This window comes from Lampris incognitus, chromosome 1 (assembly GCF_029633865.1).
Source record: "Lampris incognitus isolate fLamInc1 chromosome 1, fLamInc1.hap2, whole genome shotgun sequence".
Lineage (NCBI taxonomy): Eukaryota > Metazoa > Chordata > Actinopteri > Lampriformes > Lampridae > Lampris > Lampris incognitus.
The window spans coordinates 146,903,526-146,923,636 of NC_079211.1; the positions used below are offsets into that span (position 1 = coordinate 146,903,526).

General features: G+C 45.5%; 2 protein-coding genes across 2 annotated transcripts in view; one reads left to right on the forward strand and one right to left on the reverse strand.

Annotated features, from left to right (window-relative positions):
* The window catches only part of sh2d3cb (SH2 domain containing 3Cb), a 67,106-nt gene that overhangs the window by 37,447 nt on the left and 9,548 nt on the right, over window positions 1-20,111 (forward strand). Inside the window, exons 4-9 of the mRNA XM_056280296.1 lie at window positions 497-625; window positions 2,127-2,527; window positions 3,627-3,733; window positions 4,673-4,814; window positions 17,445-17,635; window positions 19,252-19,682. Of these exons, the coding sequence (XP_056136271.1) occupies window positions 497-625; window positions 2,127-2,527; window positions 3,627-3,733; window positions 4,673-4,814; window positions 17,445-17,635; window positions 19,252-19,682 (1,401 nt within the window). The remainder of the gene's footprint in view (window positions 1-496; window positions 626-2,126; window positions 2,528-3,626; window positions 3,734-4,672; window positions 4,815-17,444; window positions 17,636-19,251; window positions 19,683-20,111) is intronic.
* LOC130120307 (UDP-glucuronosyltransferase 2C1-like) lies at window positions 3,948-5,670 on the reverse strand. Its single transcript, XM_056288861.1, has one exon. It carries the CDS (start codon window positions 5,668-5,670, stop codon window positions 4,093-4,095), a length of 1,578 nt encoding a protein of 525 aa, XP_056144836.1. The 3' UTR covers window positions 3,948-4,092.

Here is a 20,111-nt window from a genome sequence, read left to right on the forward strand (position 1 = left end):
CGGGAATTGTGACGCTTTATAGTCCGGGGTAACAACTCCACTCATCGTCCGTCCGGACAAAATGGCCAGTTTTCCAGCGTACACCCGCCATCGTCTGATCTTTCACTCAGCGCTCTGAGAAGAAAGCGTTTGTGCGCAGGCGCGTGGTGTTATTGGGGTCCGCCGGAAGAGAGCGCCGCTACAGTTTCACCGCCATCTACTGGCCTGGCGTGCGTACTACAGCGTTTGCCGCCGTCTCGCGGATCCGTGTGCATGCGGATCGTATTCAAAACGATGTCGTCTGGACGTGGAACTTTTGATCTATCTCTTTCTCATACTCTGTTGTAATCTCTGCCTCTCTCTCCCTCTGTCTCATTCTATCGCCGTCTTTGTTTCTAGTATCTCTCTCTCACCTTCTCCAAGTCTCTGTCTCTCTCTCTCACACACACCCTCTCTAGTTTTCTTTTGGTTTGGTTTTGCTTCATTTGTTCCCCATGCGTGTGTGATGTCTTCCCAGTTTTCCAGAGGCAGGCTTTGTTTGGAAGCTCCGTCGGAGAAGCTCAGGAAGGAGCTGGAGGAGGAGCTCAAGCTGAACAGCAGTGACCTCAGGAGCCACGGCTGGTACCACGGCCCTATACCCTGGGAGGTCAGAGGTCACACACACAAACCCAAACACGTGACTGCGAGCATACAGATACAAACAAAAAAACTGCACACCCATGAGTACATGCAGAACTCAATCCCACCACAGGGTGACCCGGTGCAAGCAACCACCTTTCACCCCATCAAGGCTCCCTTGCACAAGCACAAGCACAAGCACTGTACACACACAAATACACACACACACACACTCACCTCCCTTGATATTTGTTCTACAAGCACACACACCCCTTATTACACACCACCATTCACAAAAAACTGTATCATCAAGTACCATATCATATTTTGATGACAAAAGCTGCAGAATCATATTAAACGTACATGTTACTGTGGTTTTATTAATGTCACATGTATCACGACACGTGCTGCAGTATTTCAGATCTTTACGGCATTCTTTTAGCGCCGTTGAATCGCTGCAAAAGCATCTATTTTACGATGAAAATGTTGAGCATCCAATCAGGATGTGATGTAAATAATATGTAATGTTAGCTAATGTTACCTTAACATTACTTTATACTAGAGCCTTCTGGGAATTATTTCAAAATTGGATATCTGAAAAGGGCTTTCATTTGCCCAATTTAGATTATAACAGTATTAAATTTGGAGTTATCGCGGAGGATAAAAATATGGAAATGTTGTACAATAGCGAGATTATTATGGCTAAACAATTTATCCATAGAGCTAGATTTATTAACGCCAGGCCACTATTCTTAGTCTTCATCAATGAATTAATAAATCTGAAGAAAGTGCTGAAATGTATAAAAACCAGACAAGCTTTGAATATTTACAAAAGCATACATATATTGATTTCTGATTAGACCTGTCTTTTTGTCATTATTTTTTCCCCTTATTTTTTATTGTTTTGTGAAATACTAAAAAAATTGTAATAGCTCATTCTGAGTTGTACTGTTTGCTAATTTGTTATTGTTATGGCCAGATTTTGTTTATGTAATAAAGGTATTTAAAAAAAAAGTTAACATTCGTTACTTCCTGGTCGGCCGTGGGAAGCCGGATGTGGGTATGTGTCCTGGTCGCTGCACTAGCGCCTCCTCTGGTCGGTCGAGGCGCCTGTTTGGGGGGGGGGGGGTAGCGTGATCCTCCCACATGCTACGTCCCCCTGGCAAAACTCCTCACTGTCAGGTGAAAAGAAGCAGCTGGGGACTCCACATGTATCGGAGGAGGAGTAGTCTGCAGCCCTCCCCGGATCGGCAGAGGGTGTGGAGCAGCGACCGGGACGGCTCAGAAGAGTGGGGCAATTGGCCAGATACAATTGGGGAGAAAAAAGGGAGGAAAAATCCCCCCCCCCCCCAAAAAAAAGTTACTTCCAATTACAAACTTAAATCAATGATGCTGTATTGTTCTGTTCATGGCAACATCTACAACAGTTACGCCTCACATCTATGAGTGTGTGTGAACTGGTTAAAAGGTGTGGACAGAGGCTTTCTAAATTCCTTCACTCAGTAATGACATCATTATCATCTCCGCAGGTGTCAGAGAGCCTTGTGGTCAATCATGGTGACTTCCTCATCAGGGACTCTCTGTCCAGGCATGGACACTTTGTCCTCACCAGCTTCTGGAACCACTGCGTCCTCCACTTCCTCATCAGCAAGACGCTGGTCCAGTCCAGCCAGACATACACCTGCGTCTCTTTCACCCTGGAGGGTGAGGCCTTCAACTCGTTACCAGCCCTGGTCCACTACTACGTGGGGAACCAGGCGGCTCTGACCCGGCAGAGTGGGGCTCAGATCCACAGCCCTGTAAACCGGACACTCCCTTTGAGGTACCTGGAGGCGGCTTTCCCTGCGGCTATTGGAAGGGATGGCATCATCCTCCCGCCCACCAGCCAGAGAGGCATCCAGAATGGAGAGGACAAAGTCTGTCCCTGGAGGTGAGATGTCAAACCTCTGAAGGAAAGGTTTTGGATTTAATTTGATCAATCAAGTGACCCCAGAAACTTATAAGCAACACTCCTGAAGGTTTCTGTTTAATTGACGGACACATCCCAGATAGCAAAGAATATTTGGCCCAAATACGGCCCACATCTGCAGTTATCTTACGGCCCACATTTGGCCTTGAATGACGGCATTGACTCAGTGTGAGTGTGGCTGGCTCAACTCAGTCACACTTGGGCCACACCTGGCCCATATAGTATGTGCTGTAACCCAAATCAAGCCCGGTTCATTACATTCGGGCCATGTCTGGCCCACACAACACTTGCCGTAACCCAAGTCAGGCCCGGCTTATGACATTTGGGCCACATCTGGCCCACACAACACTTGCCAGCGCCGTAACTGAGCCGTAAGTACCGAAAGTGCCCCAGATTAGGCCCAAATGTGTCTGCTATCTGGGATACGGACACTGCGGTGAACACAGTTGTATTTAGCAATCCAAATCCCAGGGATCAATTGGAAATGAACCTCCAAACAAAAAAAAACCTGGCTTAACCTGGGTTTTACTTATTGATGTTGTGTTATCTGTTAGAAAAGGTCTTCTACCAGCTTGTTCTGTCATATCTGCTTTTTTAGACACAACTTCACTTTTTCAAACTCAACACTACCTGCCTCCTTCTTCCTCATTTGACGCTATGATGAAGATGGAAAACACTGTGCACCCCATTATTTTTCCTGGCAAAGTCCTACCAGACATTAACCATTCACAACAAATGCTACTAAAGTCTGCAGGATTTGTATATTTGTATATTAGCTCTTACCTTAAATATATCAGCGACAGAAAAATTAGATTTGTTTTATTTGTTGTCTTGTAAATCTGCAGGATTGTAGTTTTTAGGTTTTGTCTGACAAAAAAAAAAAAATCCAATTCTTCAACATCATTCTCAGGCTTGACATATTACAACATGAGCAGTAAGAGGAGAGTTTACAATTTAAAAACTAGATGCCATCATTGTCATAACACACTAGCACAGATCACAAGTTCATGAACGGTAAAAACAGCCTGTCCTCAAGCGCTCTTTTTTTGTGTTCATGCAGTCCTTCCACTCTCCACCAGAGGGGGGCAGAATACAACCGCAGTCTGCAGCATGACCGCCGGTCCTCATCCAGCGGAGAAACTCCCCTCACTCCTCCATCCACCACCAGTGAGTTTAAAGCACCATCTTTTCTCTTCCCACAGAAACATCCATCTTTAGTTCACATCGAAAGCGTTAAATAACCTTGGCCTATCTCTGTCTTGACCAAAACAAAGTGAACACCTCTCATCAAATCAATTTTATTCATCAGACTTTGAGAATGTTTTACAGAGAAAAGAGGAAAAACTCAAAAGACAAAATGATAAAAAAAAAAAAAACTCGATTCACAAGAAAGAAGGACACCGCGTGTATGTGCACACAAGCCAACGGTGTTTGATTGTGATTTAGTAAGACTCGGCATGCTGGTCTCAGTTCATGATAAACAGCTGATGTCCAGGTAGTATAAAATAAAACTATGAGACTATCCATCACTCATTTTTCATTTTCCTTCTGGAAAACACCATCCGCCACAAAAACTTCATCACTGAAATAAAAACAATCGCTATCAGCAAAACCACAGCTAGCAGAAATGCTACAACGTCAATCGAGAAGTACTGGATGGTGGACATCTTGTACGACTCAGTCCGTAGGTGTGGGGCCCCCTTGTGTCTCATGACAAACTCGATCCAGAACATGGCGAGGTCCAGAGGTTTCACAGGTCGGTCCCGGTGTATCCTGGAGAGGCTCTGCATGTTCTCCCTGTAGGAGGGGTTGTTAATCACTTCCTTCAGCGCCTCCAGGAAGTTGTCTTTGTTCACCATGGCAATATCCAGAACTTTGGCAACGCCCCTCGCTTTCATTCGGAATAGGTTGTCTTGCTGGTCAAACATAAGGGGCAGGCCGACTAGGGGCACACCATGGTAGATGGCTTCCTGGACACCATTGGTGCCACCATGGGCCACAAAGACTCTGGTCTTGGGGTGACCCAAGAGGTCATTCTGGGGCAGCCAGTCCAGTAGTAAGGTGTTGTTTCCCAGTGTGGATGGTCTTTTCCCTGTATGCCTCCAGATGACCTTCTGGGGCAGCTGTGCAAAAGCGGCAGCGATATTATCAGCGAGGTCATCGGGAAGCTTTCCCACCAAGGTTCCCAAGGTCATGACAATGATGCCGTGTTCCCCGGAGCTTTGGATGAAGTCCTCCAAATCTTTGGGTAGAGGCTTGGAGGGTTTGCACTGAAAGCCGGCCATGTAGACGACGTTGGGCATGGTGGGCCGGGGGAATTCGAAGGTAAAGTCGTTCCTCATCAGCCAGATGTCTGCCGCCTGGAACAGCTCCATATAATGGATGTCTGGGCCGAAGTAGCGGTGGACAAAGGGGATGTAGTTTGGGTCCGTGACATATGCGATTTGAAACCTTTGGAATACATGGAGCCAGGCGTTCTTCAGCCGGTCTTGAAAGGTCATCTTGTCTGTCAGCTCTGACCCTGGGATCGGGACGTAGGAAATTGGGGAGGGGGCTATGGCATGGTGAGCCTCCCCCTGTATGGTCCACCTTACGTTCAGGACCAGCGGCAGGCCCAGGCGATGAGCCAGCAGCACCCCACCACCCATGGCTGGGTCAGTTAGAACCAGGTCGTAATTGGCATCTCGAAAGCTCTGCATCAACTGGGCGTCCTCGAAAACGCCCTCAATCGTGGCGATCATGAGCTTGTTCAGCTCGTAGAATTGCTCCAACACTTCGTATTCCAACATCATACGGACCCAAATGGAGGCGCCTTGCAGTCGAAGGTTTAGCTGCCGGGTCACAAATGACCCAAAGACATCCTTGTCGAAACCGGCAGAGTTGATGGTGATGGTCCTGTAGTGAGGCGAGTCTGTCTTGATGTACCAGCTGTCCTGTGGTTGTAGGACTGTCACTTCATGGCCCCTGGAGTGCAGCTCCTCTATGATGACTTTCATGTTGATCCAGTGGCTTCCGTCCACGGGAAAGACCAGCACTTTCCCGCCGCGCACGCGTGGCACCGAGCAAAGCAGCCCAGCTAACACCACCAGTTCCAGCCAGTTCATGTCGGAAGGGAATTCTGATAGGAGACAAACAGACGTTAGGTTTCTCGCATCATCTGAATGAAAGTGTTTGCAATTCCTGGATTATGAGCTCCTGCCACAAAACACATCTTACTTTTCAAATGTCTAGAAGATAAAAAAAAAAAAACTTCTTTAACGAAATAATCACTTAATTTTCCACTTGATTCATTTTTAAGTATTTTACATAAAATGTCGAGACAAAAAGGGCACAGTAGTACTGACGCCGCACGGGTGAATTCAAAAAGTGACTGGGTGTGTGCACCCTAAAAAGTCCAACAACTATCTACTTACAGCTGAGAGGAGATGAATCGTATCAGAACCATCACGTGAAACACGGGGTCCCTGTTCTCTGTGGAGGGATTTTCTGTGTTCCCTCAACAAAGGCATTCCTGCTCTAGGATTTATGTAATTCCCACCACACCGTTCCCTACAGTTTGCTAAGGTTTCCTGATTGCACAACGGTGTTATGGGAGGAATTCCTGTGTGCAAACAGTATTGTTACTGCCGCGGCTAGATGTCCACTGGTGTTCAGCCCCGTTTCCCTGTACCTCCCCTTCTCACCGCTGTGTCCTCTTCCACACGCACACACACACACACACTAACACACACAAACACACACACACACACACACACACACACACACACACACACGCACACAGGCAGGAGGGTTTTTGGTAACACTTTAGTATGGGGAACATATACACCATTAATTAGGTGCGTATTAGCATGCAAATTAGCAACATATTGGCTCTTCATTGGTCTTTATTAAGCACTTATTAATGCCTTATTCTGCATGGCCTTATTATACAACCAGTAAGCCATTAACTATGAGTTTTCCCTCTATAACCTCAGAATTATTGCTTATTAGTAGTACCATCTCAATATGCTTTGCTTAGTATGGCCTTAATAAGGTGGTAGTACCACAAGAAGAGTTATTCTCCCTTACTAACACTTAATGAATATGCTCTGTTCTTACATAACAACACACAAAACTACAAGTGTTCATAGTGTTAAATTACTGTAAATTAAGTTTTTGTTACTTAGCATATGTTCCCCATACTAAAGTGACATCTTGATCATTACTAATTCACTAGTAATTAAGTTTTTTTACTTAGCATATGTTCCCCATACTAAAGTGACATCTTGATCATTACTAATTCACTAGTAATTAAGTTTTTTTACTTAGAATATGTTCCCCATACTAAAGTGTTACCGGGTTTTTTTTAATTATTATTATTATTTTCAAGGAAAACAAATCGAACTGAACAATTACATCTGAAAGACTCTTGATACTTTTTAACTTTTACCACCCCCCAAATCCCATTTACCCTGCTCCCCTCTATCCACCCCTACCCCGTCCCGCAAGCCCCGCGTCGGAGCAGAGCGAAGCCACATTACAGTGGCTTAAATATAAACACGAAAAGGAAAACAAAATAATTTTTTAAAAAAATTAAGTAATTAAAAGATAAATAAATAATGACATTATTCCTACATCTCATTTCTTCATTTGTTCGTATCTTGACTTGGTTTTATTCACCGCTTGGTGATTATATTCATGAATGTCCTTTTGTTTTGCAAAAAACTGTTTGTAACCTTGACTTTAGAAAAACAGTTTTACCGAACGGTTATAATAATAGTGATAAACGGAGAGACGATTTCGAGGATGATGCCGGGGGAAGCCGCCCCCCTGTTAAATAAAACAAAACAACAACCTTTTGTACGATTGCCATCCCCCTTTCCATCCCCATCTGGGGTGATGGTGCTATGTGATACTACGTCTTAATGAAGGGACGCCAGGAGGCATTAGAGATTTGCCCACCACGTGTTGTGGGACGTTGCAGTGTGTGAATGTTATGATGTAATGAATTCTCAACACACAACTATAACGAGGATAGAACTGCTAAAAGGATGCTGTTGTAATACCAACAAACTAAACCATATGACCAGACACGTGTTTTTTCGAGCCCTCAAATACCTTTTTTAGGGGGGGGGGGGTTCCCTCTTTTCCCCCCCAACTGTACCCGGCCAATTACCCCACTCTTCCGAGTCGTCCCGGTCGCTGCTCCACCCCCTCTGCTGATCCGGGGAGGGCTGCAGACTACCACATGCCTCCTCCCATACATGTGGAGTCACCAGCCGCTTCTTTTCACCTGACAGTGAGGAGTTTCACCGGGGGGACGTGAAGCGTGGGAGGGTCACGCTATTCCCCCTCCCACCCGAACAGGCGCCCCGACCGAGCACAGGAGGCGCTAGTGCAGCGATCAGGACACGTACCCACATCCGGCTCCCCACCCGCAGACACGGCCAGTTGTGTCAGTAGGGACGCCCGACCAAGCCGGAGGTAACACGGGGATTCGAACTGGCGATTCCCGTGTTGGTGGGCAACGGAATGGACCGCTATGCTACCTGGTGGCCCCCTCAAATACCTTCTGAAGGCACGATGAGAAACTCTTTCATGGTTAATGACTTTCACGACAGTTTGAAAAGGGACTGTAGTTTTTTTTCGAAGACCGCTGGAAAACCTTGTACAAATTGACCGCATTAGAAATATGGAAATAATTCCTGTGCCACGCCCGGTAGCTGCAGGTGTGTTGATTATCTGAAATGTGCATGCCTTTAACAAGTCCTGTGGTTCGATTTACAGACGTGGGATGTGAAGGTTAATGCCCTCCTAAGATCTTATCACTTAGTAACCGAGGGGTCATTCGGTCTGTGTCCCTGACCTGGAGAAGCACTCGAAAACAGACAAGATAAGATAAGGGTGGATGGATGGATGGATGGATACTGTAATCTGTTGTTCCGATAAGAAGTTTTAGAAGTTCATATTAAGGTGGATTTAGTCCCTTTTTGATGGTGCCACCCCCACTCCGACTAAAAATGTCTTCTGTGCAGCCATGCTCACTTCTCAAATTATTTCCACTCATTTTCATTTGAATGCCCTGTGTGGTGGCCCGGCGGCCTGTGCAGGGCGTCTCCCCGCCGGCCGCCCAGTGGCTGCTGGGATAGGCTCCAGCATCCCCGCCACCCTGAGAGCAGGATAAGCGCTTTGGATAATGGATGAAGAGGTTCTCCAGATGTGCACACACAGCTCTGCCACTGACTTCCGGACACAACTTCTGTATCAGCTCCTCAAATTCTGCAGTATGCTCTTGACGTATTCCAGGCCCTCCCTGCCTGGCGGGGATTATGTATTTGGTTGTGCGCACGTGTGTGTCCGCGGCTAATCTCGCAAACTACCGGACCTATCAGCCGAAACTTTTTTTGTGCAGTTATGAATGGATGATGACGAACCGGTCATGGTTGTGGTGATTAATAACCTCGCTCTTGCTATTGCCGCTTGCTGTCCTCGTTGACCCTCCAGCTCGCTCGACCAACACTGCTTTCCATCGCTGCCCGATCTGAGTCAACCGTGCACATGCGCGACTCACATCTACGGTTGACTCAGATCAGGCAGCGATAGTGTCAAGCCCGAAACATTGTGTATTCGGGTATGGGTCTTCCGAACCGTCCCGGTCGCCGCTCCACCCCCTCTACCAATCCGGGGAGGGCTGCAGACTACCACATGTCTCCTCCGATAACATGCGGAGTCGCCAGCCGCTTCTTGTCACCTGACAGTGAGGAGTTTCACCAGGGGGACGTAGCGCGCGGGAGGATCACGCTGTTCCCCCCACTTCCCCCTCCCCCTCGAGGAGGCGCTAGCGCAGCGACCAGGACACATACCCACATCCGGCTCCCCACCCGCAGAAACGGCCAATTGTGTCTGTAGGGAGGCCCGACCAAGCCGGAGGTAACACGGGGATTCGAACTGGCGAGCTCTGTGTTGGTAGGCAACGGAATAATAATGGTATTTTGTAAGCCAGGACATCCTTCACAGCTTATCTCAGCACAGGAGAACTGGAGGAACACTTGATAAACCAAAAATAACGCGCCTTATTCACCTCGCCGCTCACCGCCACGTGGACCGGCCGTAGTCTCCAGTGTTAAAACGCCATTATGGGAAGACAGGATTAATCACAGCCACGGCTGGAAATCACCTCAGTAGCTCCAGGAAAACATTTCCCACGGCTGAGCTGTGTTTTCTCACCCTTTTATGAATGAAAGTCAGTCAGCAGAGCAGCCATTCACCTTCATCTACTCATATATTTTCGTAATGTGTGTGTGTGTGTGGTGTTAGTTAGTGTAGATAGCGGGACCGAAAACTAAAGCACTTATGATCCTAATTCTTTTTGGAGGTGGTAGGTATTGTCTCAGAGAGTAAGGGAAAAATCCCAGAAAATTAAAATTATGCATAATTATGCAAAATATGCACTTTTCTAAAAATGGCTAAAAACCACTTTTCTCGGCATTTCAGATGATTCTGAGCATCTTTGATTTTTTTTCACCTATATATAAAAAAAAATTTCTGAGACTTAGAAATGTTTTGGCATTATGCAAAATAATATGCATTTTTACAAAAATGCACTTATGATCCCAATTTTTTTTGGAGGTGGTAGGTATTGTTCCAGAGAGGACCAGAAAAATAGCAGAAAATTAAAATAATTATAATAATTATGCAAAATATGCATTTTCTAAAAATGGCTAAAAACCACTTTTCTCGGCATTTTCAGATGATTCTGAGCATTTGGGGGGAGGGAGTTGGAGTGTGGGGGGGGTTTAGGGGCAGGGGGGAGGCGGTTAGCTGGCAGGATGAAGAGGAGGGAGATTTAGACGGGTGGATAACCAAACCGCTACATTGTAGCGGGGTCCTCTAGTTCATTTTATATCACGAAAACACGACCGTTAAACACATGCGAAGTCTTAATCAGGGCTTTGAAGTGATGATAACCTGATCTCTGTTATTTCATGTCAGACTCGGTCGCATTTGTGGGTCCACCTAGCAGGCTGCACATCCACAGACTGACAGGCCAAAAAAATGAGACAGATTTTTTTTAGCTTCAACGCTGCATATTAAAAACTTTTTTTTTATATTTCCTGTTTGATCGACTTGGGCGCTGTTGAAAAGCCTTTTTGTGGCAGGAAAAACGCTTGTTTTTCTCTTTGTGTGTGTGTATTTCCCTTTTCCTGGGAGCTGGAAAAAGGGGTTGGAACACCGGAGAGGGGTAGATACGTACACCTGGCAGAGATCTGCACTCTGCCGAGTGCACTCCTCCAGTTTTATTTATTTTTCTCAGTCCTCAATATTCGCTTTTGTCTCCCGTTACGAGTTGTCTTTACAGGCACATTGGACTCGGTCTGCGAGGTTTTTGTCTAATGACTGGTTTTATCATAAACCCATGTGGAAAATTCAGACTTGGTGTGCAAAGAAGGTCACTTAAGACCACGATGGTGATTTCTGAGGCGGATTTCACGTTTTCGGGGTGGAAGAGGTGTAATATACCATTTTAACGTTAGATTTCCTCAGTCACCTTTGTTTTGAGATCGTCGTTTGTTTTTTTTTTTTGTTTTTTTTATTAATTTTTCACGCCTGGAAGATTCAAAACGATCACTACATGAACTGTCTGATCACAAAAACCGGATTATTTGATTTTATTCTATTTAACTTTTATATTATTTAGTGTGGGAATGATTCTGTCTGGTGCAGTGGCAGCTGGTGCTAAAAAAATTTTTTTTTGGGGGGGGGGGCAATTTAGCTTGGCACAGCACACCTGACAGCTGCTTTAGTGTCCACACAGTCAAAGTTGTTAAGAAGGACCATGTAGCCTATAGATCTTATTAGGGTTCATAGACGGTGGATGATTGACAGTCGAGATGAGGCGTGGTGGCGAGTGTGAACATGATTGACAGCCACGAGAATTGTCCAATCACAGATCAAAAACATTAAAACAATACCAATTCCCTGCCAATAAAAGTGGGAGTATGGAAAACCTGAAGAAACCAATCAGACAGCAGCCTCAGGTCACCTGCTCGCCACAGGTTTGAGGGCTTACATAAGGTATGGTTTGGCCGGCGCCCCTCACCCAGGACGTATATATATTCAGACAGAAACCAACCAAACACCATGCGGAACCAGTATTTAATGCTGCTCACAGACTGAGCACACTTTTATTTCATCATTATTTGCATCATAGAACTAAATTATATCTAACATGTTTAAGTAGATTTTCATCTCTGGATATCTGAAGGGGGCGGCACCCCAGCGCCCTGTACTAGCCAGCCGCCGCTGGTCGGGTGCCTCATGATCATGATAAGCTGCACAATGTGGAATAGTTTCTCTTCTGCCTAAAGGGTTCAACAACACCCCTCCCTTCTGTGGGATTTGATAAAACCTTCATGTTTTTGATTTTTCAGAAATTCATTTCGCATACCCCACCATACCGTTAAATTGGGTGTCACGTGGTGCGTCGGTTTAATCGGATTCGACAAAGATCAATCTCACACACACACACACACACACACACACGACACAGAGATAGATGCTATCAATCCAACAGCACAACCGCAGTATTACAAACAGACTTTCCTTTTTGCTTCCAAATAACTTTAAACTATAGGAAGTTGAATAAAAGCCCTACCACTGCGAAGCAGGTTCTTTCAGCCTTCCTCTCCGTTGACTGGTCTCAGACAGTAATGGGCTGGATTGGGAACTCGAGAGGGAGCACATTCAGTAGTAACTTGACCAAAGTTCACGTGTTCTGGTGTTTAAGAGCTCAAGTTGGTTACACAAGGCAGGCAGGCAATATGACACTCTCCACTCCACCTTGTTGGAGACTCGGTCTAGGTTTAGAGATAGGAGATGAAGGATTCATATTAGGTAGAGGAATGTCAGGCGTCTGCATCTGGGTAGAATCTGTTGAGTTTGTACACGCAGGCAGTGTTATAGTACTCGAGTCCAGGACTTGGACTCGAGTCCGACTCGAGTCGGATTGAGCACTGATGACTCGGACGCGGACTTGGACTCGAGTATTGACTGCATTCGAACTCGGAAGTTGGAAATGAGGACTCGGACTTGTTAATTGATAACGACTGTTTTTTGTTAGTTTTCATGTTTGGCTATTGTGTCACAAAGTAAATAAACTCCATTTGTAACGGTGACAGCTGTGTCATTTTTGTTTAATGTAGACCTTTTTTATTTGTATGTCAGCTTTCTTACGGTGCCAGAGTGGAGCACTGGACCCATCTTGGAATTTGACTCAGACTCAACCTTGATGACTCGGACTTTGACTCAGGTAATGGGGACTCGACTCGGACTCTTCTTTGGGGACTTGGACTCGAACACTGGGGACTGGAGACTCGACTCGGACTCAAGGTTTAGTGACTCGACTACAACACTGCATGCAGGGAATTGCACTTGGTGTGAAGTTCACATCGGTCACACCAAACATGATCACATTGCATCTGTCCATCACAATTTTACAAGTGGTGTGAAAATAAAATGTAGAGCTCAAGAACAACACCAAAAAAATGTTGGATCTACTTCAAAATGTTATGTGGCTCCATGCGACTGTGTTTAGTAAATTCTGAATGCTGGAGCACAAATAAGTAAATCCGGTTGATTAGAAGTTACTGAACATAGCTGACCATAGTTTCAGTTTGTTTGTTTTTTTGAGTGTGTGTAAATTCAGACCAAAAAAAAACTGAGATAAAACAAAATTCTACTTTGTATAATTCACCATTGACTAGCAACCTGCACGTGTTACACGGACAAGAATGACGTGACGCTCACTCTGCCCCCACCCATTATCCAAACCGCTTATCCTGCTCTCAGGGTGGCGGGAATGCTGGAGCCTATCCCAGCAGTCATTGGGCGGCAGGCGGGGAGACACCCTGGACAGGCCGCCAGGCCATCACACTCTGGTGCAACACATTTAATTTTTGTTGGGAATCAGTTTCCACGCCTGATTCTGACTCAGCCCCAGCAAACATTTAGAGGTCTAATCGACGTCTTTTAAAGGTCATTTTTGAACGTCCAATTTTGGTCCGTGGTGGGTGCAGACTGTGAGTTTTTCTGACGTCTTTTTCTGACGTCTTCTGGACGTCCAATTCTGACATCCACAGGACCTCTATTCTATATAAGGGCTGATTCTAGTCCAAATGTGGTCATTTTGGACGTCTTTTCAACGTCAAATTTAAACTTATTTTAGACCACTTTTTAATACTGCTTAATCGGTGCATACGCCCCCATTTTCAGACAGTGGCCCATTTTCTGTCAATTAAAGGACCAGGTTGCCGTAAAAACAAGTAATTTCTAAAAATTCCCCAATTTTCTGAGCTTGGCAAAACAAAAAAGTAAGTCTCCGGCCCCTTCCTAAGATTTGTTATGATTTAAAAATGACAATTAAGCAAAATCTTTACAAATTCATAAATCACAGGAATCAGATAGAGACTTACTCCAATACCTTTTTGCTCGGGAATTTACGCGCAAAAACTAGTTGCCATTAATTTTTCCAAAACAGGAAGTACATTGAAAAAATTATACTTCCTGTTTTGGAAAAATGAATGGCGACTAGTTTTTGTGCATAATCTCCTGAGCAAAAGTCTCTTTGAAAAAGTCTTACTCATTCCTGTGATTTTTTTTTTTTATTTTTAAAAAATTTGCTTAATGGTCGTTTTTAAATCATCAATCATAGGAAGGGGCTAGAGACTTTTTGTTTTGCCAAGCTCAGAAAATTGAGGAATTTTTAGAAAGACTTGTTTTTACGCCAACCCGGTCCTTTAATTGCAGGACTACACAGGTTAATACTATTCCTAAGGTAGATTTCAAGATAATGTAACATTGTTCCTATTTTAAGTACAAATTGCATTAATTAACCCATTATACATATACAGTTTAAGACAGATCATCACACAATATTGCACAACCTCAAGTGTCTGTTGCTTTTATACAACAAGTCTACATGTTAATTTCACCAATATAGGCTAGGACAATCATGTTTTGTTATTCAGTGGCTCTGCCAAGACAAGGAGTTCCTCAACTGCACATTTTGCACCTTCCAATCAGTAAGGTAATACTGAAAAACAAAAACTGGACCAACTGGTCCTTCTGCCCAGAACTTTGCACACGATCTCTAAAATACAAAAATAAAGCCTCTGTGTGGGCGGGGCTTTCCCTTTGGTGGCGGCCACCTACCCCTGCCCACCCATGGCTACACGGCTACCCTACTGAGTGCCTGGTGTGTGTCCACCACCTCCCCGTCTCGCTGGAGCGTGCTTGAGATGGTCTGCGGCATGCTGCTTAATGATGCCCTCTGTGGCCTTAGGGTCATATTTCATGACTGCATCTGCATAGAAAAAGACAACATGCATTTAAACAACAAGTCTCCATATTTATGCAAAAAATACATTTCCTGTGCATCCACTACTGGTGTAATCGTTAGTTAGTTATCGTTTATTAAGGGGACGCCTTTGTAGAAAGCGACTTACAAAAATAGGTAGACAGAGTTGTGCACCTATACAGTCAAACTCCAAAAGGCTGAATGATTGAAAGTGTCCTTTTCTTTCAGGGGGAGGTCCCTTATCCACACCCATGGCCACACCCAGTATGGGTGTGGCCTCTGCCCATGGAAGTGTTCATGCGCATTAAAGACTTCCTCTACCCTGAAACAGCCATCCCCACTACGTTGTTATCATTTAGAATGAGATATTGATGATGTAGTAGGGATGGCTGTCTATCCATGCCCATCCCTACTTGATTGATTCAGACATCACTAAAAGCATACATTTGCATAGATAATTTTGTGTAAAGAGATTTGGATAGCATTACTTCCTCATTTTTGCACTTCTAAAGAGGGGTAGGGATGAAAAAACAATAACATTTCCTCTGCAGGAGATGAAATGTTTATCTGATTTGTATTTTCCAAGATGCTCCGAGGGCTACTCAAATGGCCCCTGGGGGCTACCTGGTGCCCGCGGGCACCATGTTGGTTATCCCTGATCTAAAAACAAATCTTCTCATCAAGAACATTGTGTCTACAACATAATAAGAATAATTAATTGCATTTATATAGCGCCTTTCTACCACAATGCTACTCAAAGCGCTTTACAATGGACCGTCCAGTAACCGATGTGTAGCACTCACCTGGGTGATGCCAACACAGCTAGTGTATAAATAGCTCACCACACATCAGCCCGGCCCATTTTGAGCAATCGAGGGGTTAGGTGCCTTGCCCAAGGACACTTCGACATGCGGACAGTCAGAGCCGAACCAGCTCTACCAACTGAGCCTCGAGCTTCCTGAATTTTCAAGACTGTCTCCAATCCTTGTACTAACCAGGCCCTACCCTGCTCAGCTTCCAAGATCTGACAAAGGTCCACAAAAGTGACTACTCCGATGTGTATTACAATCATTAGGACTTGATGAATTTACCCTTGTGATGCTTAAGTTAAAGGTTATTGTATGTTAAAACCTACGTGTCAAGATCTTTGTGAACACAGTCTTTTGTGTCTTTCCCGCCAAGACGGGAAAGTTGCAGCACCTGTTGGAATAAGTCCATGAAAACTTTGACCTAAAAAAAAGTGTGCAAGTGCACCTTATACTGTGTTATGCTGTTCATTAATTCCAGACTTCTGTAAAACTTACCAGGGTATTGAAAGCTTTGGCATCAGACAGGCGTTGTTCCTCTCTCTTGAAGGCTTCCATGTCCTCCATCCTCTCCACACGACTGGCTGAAGAGACCGGTTCAGCTCTTCCTATGAGTCTCACCTCATTGCGAATGTCTATCAACATGTTTAGCACTTTCTTCTGGTACACTGAAAGAAAGAAAAGTAACACTCTCAAAGCTTTTGTTGAAAACAAGGATGGGTTTGCCATACTTCCTAGAGGTATAATCCCGTGAAGCACGGTCTTATTGCTTAAGTAATTGAAATACCGGCTCAGTGGCCTAGTGGTTAGAGTGTCTGCCCCGAGTCCGGGGAGGCTGTGAGTTTAATTCCCGGCCGAGTCATACCAAATACTACTTAAAAATAGTACCCATAGCCTCCCTGCCTGACACTCAGCATCAAGGGTTGGTTTGGGGGTAAGTCCTTACGACATACTAGCGTCATGTCCAGGGGGTGTACTTGTACATCAAGCTGCCTCACGCTACGGAAACAGGAGATATGCTCCTGCCCTATGAGCCTAACGGCTTGAGAACCATTGGTTCAAGGCTACTTACTAAGTCATTGAAATAGCTCAGCACTTACCTACTGGTGGCAATGGGAATGTCCCTGCTGGCTTCTCAGTCACTGTCTCAACACCTGTAGTAAGAAAAAAGTTTTAAAAAAAAGTGTTTTAGATTGCATTAAAACTTCCAAAGACACAGAGGACCATACATTACACAAGAAATAATAAATCTGGTATATTGTAACAAATAGGGATGCACCGATACTAATTGTTGGCGAATTATAAAGACTGATTACTTAGGCACTCACCATGCCTGTCCCTGGATCGGTCAAGTCTGGACCTAGTCTCCCTTGATCCATGGCTGCGGCAGGATCTGTGATCATATCTCGAGCCACTGCTGGACCTTTGCCTGTCAAGTCTGGACCTCGTCTCCCTCGACCCATGACTGCGGCGGTTACCTGTGATCATGTCTCGAGCCACTGCTGGACCTTTCGCTGTACCTAGATTCATGGGTGGACCTGGACCGGTGCCGGTATATGACACTGGGCCTAGAGCCGCCACTGTGTCCAGAACTGATGCTGGCTCTGTCACTGGACCTAGAACATAAGTGACCATTTAATTATTGGACATAATACTACAATACCATGTCACACTGAAAAAGACTAACCCCTACTGGTCTTCGATGTTGACAATCATGCCTCCTCTGATACAAACATAGTTGCCCTGCCCTGCTGGCAGGTGCCCTAGGCCTGTCGGAAATCGCTAGGGCAGCGATAAGCCCTAGCCTCGGTACCACGCTCACCATTACAGTGTATGGAGAGCATGGAATTTTTGTGTATGAGCCTCTAGACAGCGGATATACAGATGACGTTATGGCTGTATTCCATGCAAACAGGTCAAAGCAGTTCCGTAGGCGGGCAGTGGCGCGAAGCGAACTAGCCATTGGCCGATTCAAAAACTCAGAACCCATCAGATCCCTGCCTCCGATTTCCGAAGACTCGCCACCTTTGCGGAAGACTAGTTGAAAGCGGGAACTGGGCCAGACGTGTCTTTACCCCGTCCACCCGTCACATGACACGTTTGGTACACAGACTAGCCTGGCCTAAGCCATCCTGACAGGACCGAATAATAGACTGTTACAGGTAAGTGACAAGGTAGTTATATTTCTGAGACCTTAGCTTTCACTGAGTTCAAAAATTAGGGGCTACCATTTCCTTGTCATTTCAAACATATACAGTGCCACACTCTCCCCTGCAAAATTAAATCTCTCCTGACATTTCTTTTACATTAGAAAGTGTCCAACATCCTTCACACACCTCTTCCTTCCAAGGCCTCTAAAAGATCTTAGTCCGTGTAACCTGAGTCTGGGTTACCTTACAGTCTCTCTGTACCAAGGACAGCTGGCCTAATGTGTCATAACTCAGTACAGCAGGCCGCTGTCCCAGTCTTTGTGGTTGTTGTCTTACCGGCTGTGGCAAGTCATTCTGTGAGTGAGGGGTGCCTGCTTTTAACTCACCACCCTTAGGTCTGTCTAGGCCTAGTTCAGGTGGCACATCCTCTTCGCTCTGTAGTGGCGCATCCTGTTCTGGGTGCTGGGACTCTGCTGAGGCTGGAAAGGCTCTGCTAGAGGATTCAGTCGCGTTTTCCCTCTGCTGTCTCTCCCTGCCGGATCTGAGATGCCACTGATAGGTACCATCGTAGTCGTCATCTGAGTTGCTGTCTGACTCTGGCTGCAGCAGTTGTTGATGTCGTGGTCCCGCCCTCTTCTTTGCAGGGCTCTGAGTCTCTCTGTGGCTGTGGAGTTGTGACTAACGGCTGATCGAGGGGTAGGTGATCACATGGCAGCAGATGGTTTCTGTGAACCTCTTTGTCCTTCCCTTTACCATTTTCTGGGCTGACCTGGTAGACCGGGCTGTCATCTCCGTTCCTCTCCTTCACCTTGTAGACCTGGTTCTCCCAATAAGACTGGATCTTTCCAGGCCCACCCCTGGGAGTGAGGTTTCGGATGAGGACTCAGTCACCTGTTTATAGATCTCTCCCCTGCACCTTTTTTGTCATAATGGGCTTTTCCACAAGCTGCCCCATTGTCAGCTGTCTTGGCTGTCCAGCTGTCCGAGACTGTTTCATGTATGCATGTGCATGAAGTGAAATGACAAAGTGTTCCTGATTCCTGACTGGTAAATTGAGAGCTTTGCCTTCCGGCTCAGCTCCCTCTTCACCACAACGGTCCGGTACAATGTCCGCATAAATGAAAACACAGAATGCAAATATGGAGTAGAATATATGAATGTAATAATGAATAATGATGTATTAACATCTGAATTAGTCAATTGAAATGTGGAAGTTAAGTGAACAATAGGTCTCTTTTGTGCAGAGATAAGGCAACAACTTTATAATAACTTTTCAAGGTTTAGAACGTTCAACATTTCAGCCAGCTCATTCTGTAACCTGTCATTTGACTTGGTGCATTAACTATGTGTGAACCTGAATCTGATCTCCTGTGACCTCTTTGTCTTCATCCTCAGCCTCACATCCCAGAAGCCCTTGTGGCAGCCAGGTGGCCAGTGTGGCTTCCTCACCCACAAACACGCTCCACAGACACCCAGATGACACACCCCGCCCCCATCCGCCGCCGATCCCGGAGCGGCTCCGACCAGACGCAGAGGGAGGCGGCTACACAGAGCTCCGAACTGCTCCTTCATCTGCAGGCTATGTGGAGAGGCTGTGCTCCGAGGACGGAAAGGGAGTCGACCAGCTGAGAGTGGAGAATGGGAGCGTGTACTGCTCCCCCGTGGTGGAGAACGTCTCTGCCTTCAGACCCAGCTGCTATCGCTCTCCATTGATGCCGGCAGAGAACAAACCGCTGGAGGTTTGCATCCTGAGGAGGGTGAAGGAGCTCCTGGCCGAGGTGGAGCCGAAAACAGCGGCGAAGCACATCACCAAGGCTGACTGCATGGTATCGTTTTCCTTATAGAGAAAGACCCATAACCTGGAACTTTCTGTATTTATAACATTTATAGTGATGTTAGCATAGCAGGATAAACACAGCTGCAGATAACATTAATAATGGGTCTATTGGATGAAGGTGTGTTAGAGCCAGCACCACCAATAGTCAATAGTACTGTTAATGCTGCTTCTTTGTCTGTCTGTCAATGTTGATAATCAAACAGAGTCATGATTGGTGTTATTTATCCATTTTAATGTGTTTATCCTGCTATGCTAACATCACAGAGTACAAAGACCAGCCTGCCATGTTTTTAACATTAACAACGTTTTTCAGCAAACCCATTAAAATGGTCTAGGGTTTAGTTGGTCTTTGAGAACCTGTGTAAGTTCTGGTATGGGTTCCTCTTTTTGTTTCCACTGTATTTCAATGGCTTGGGTA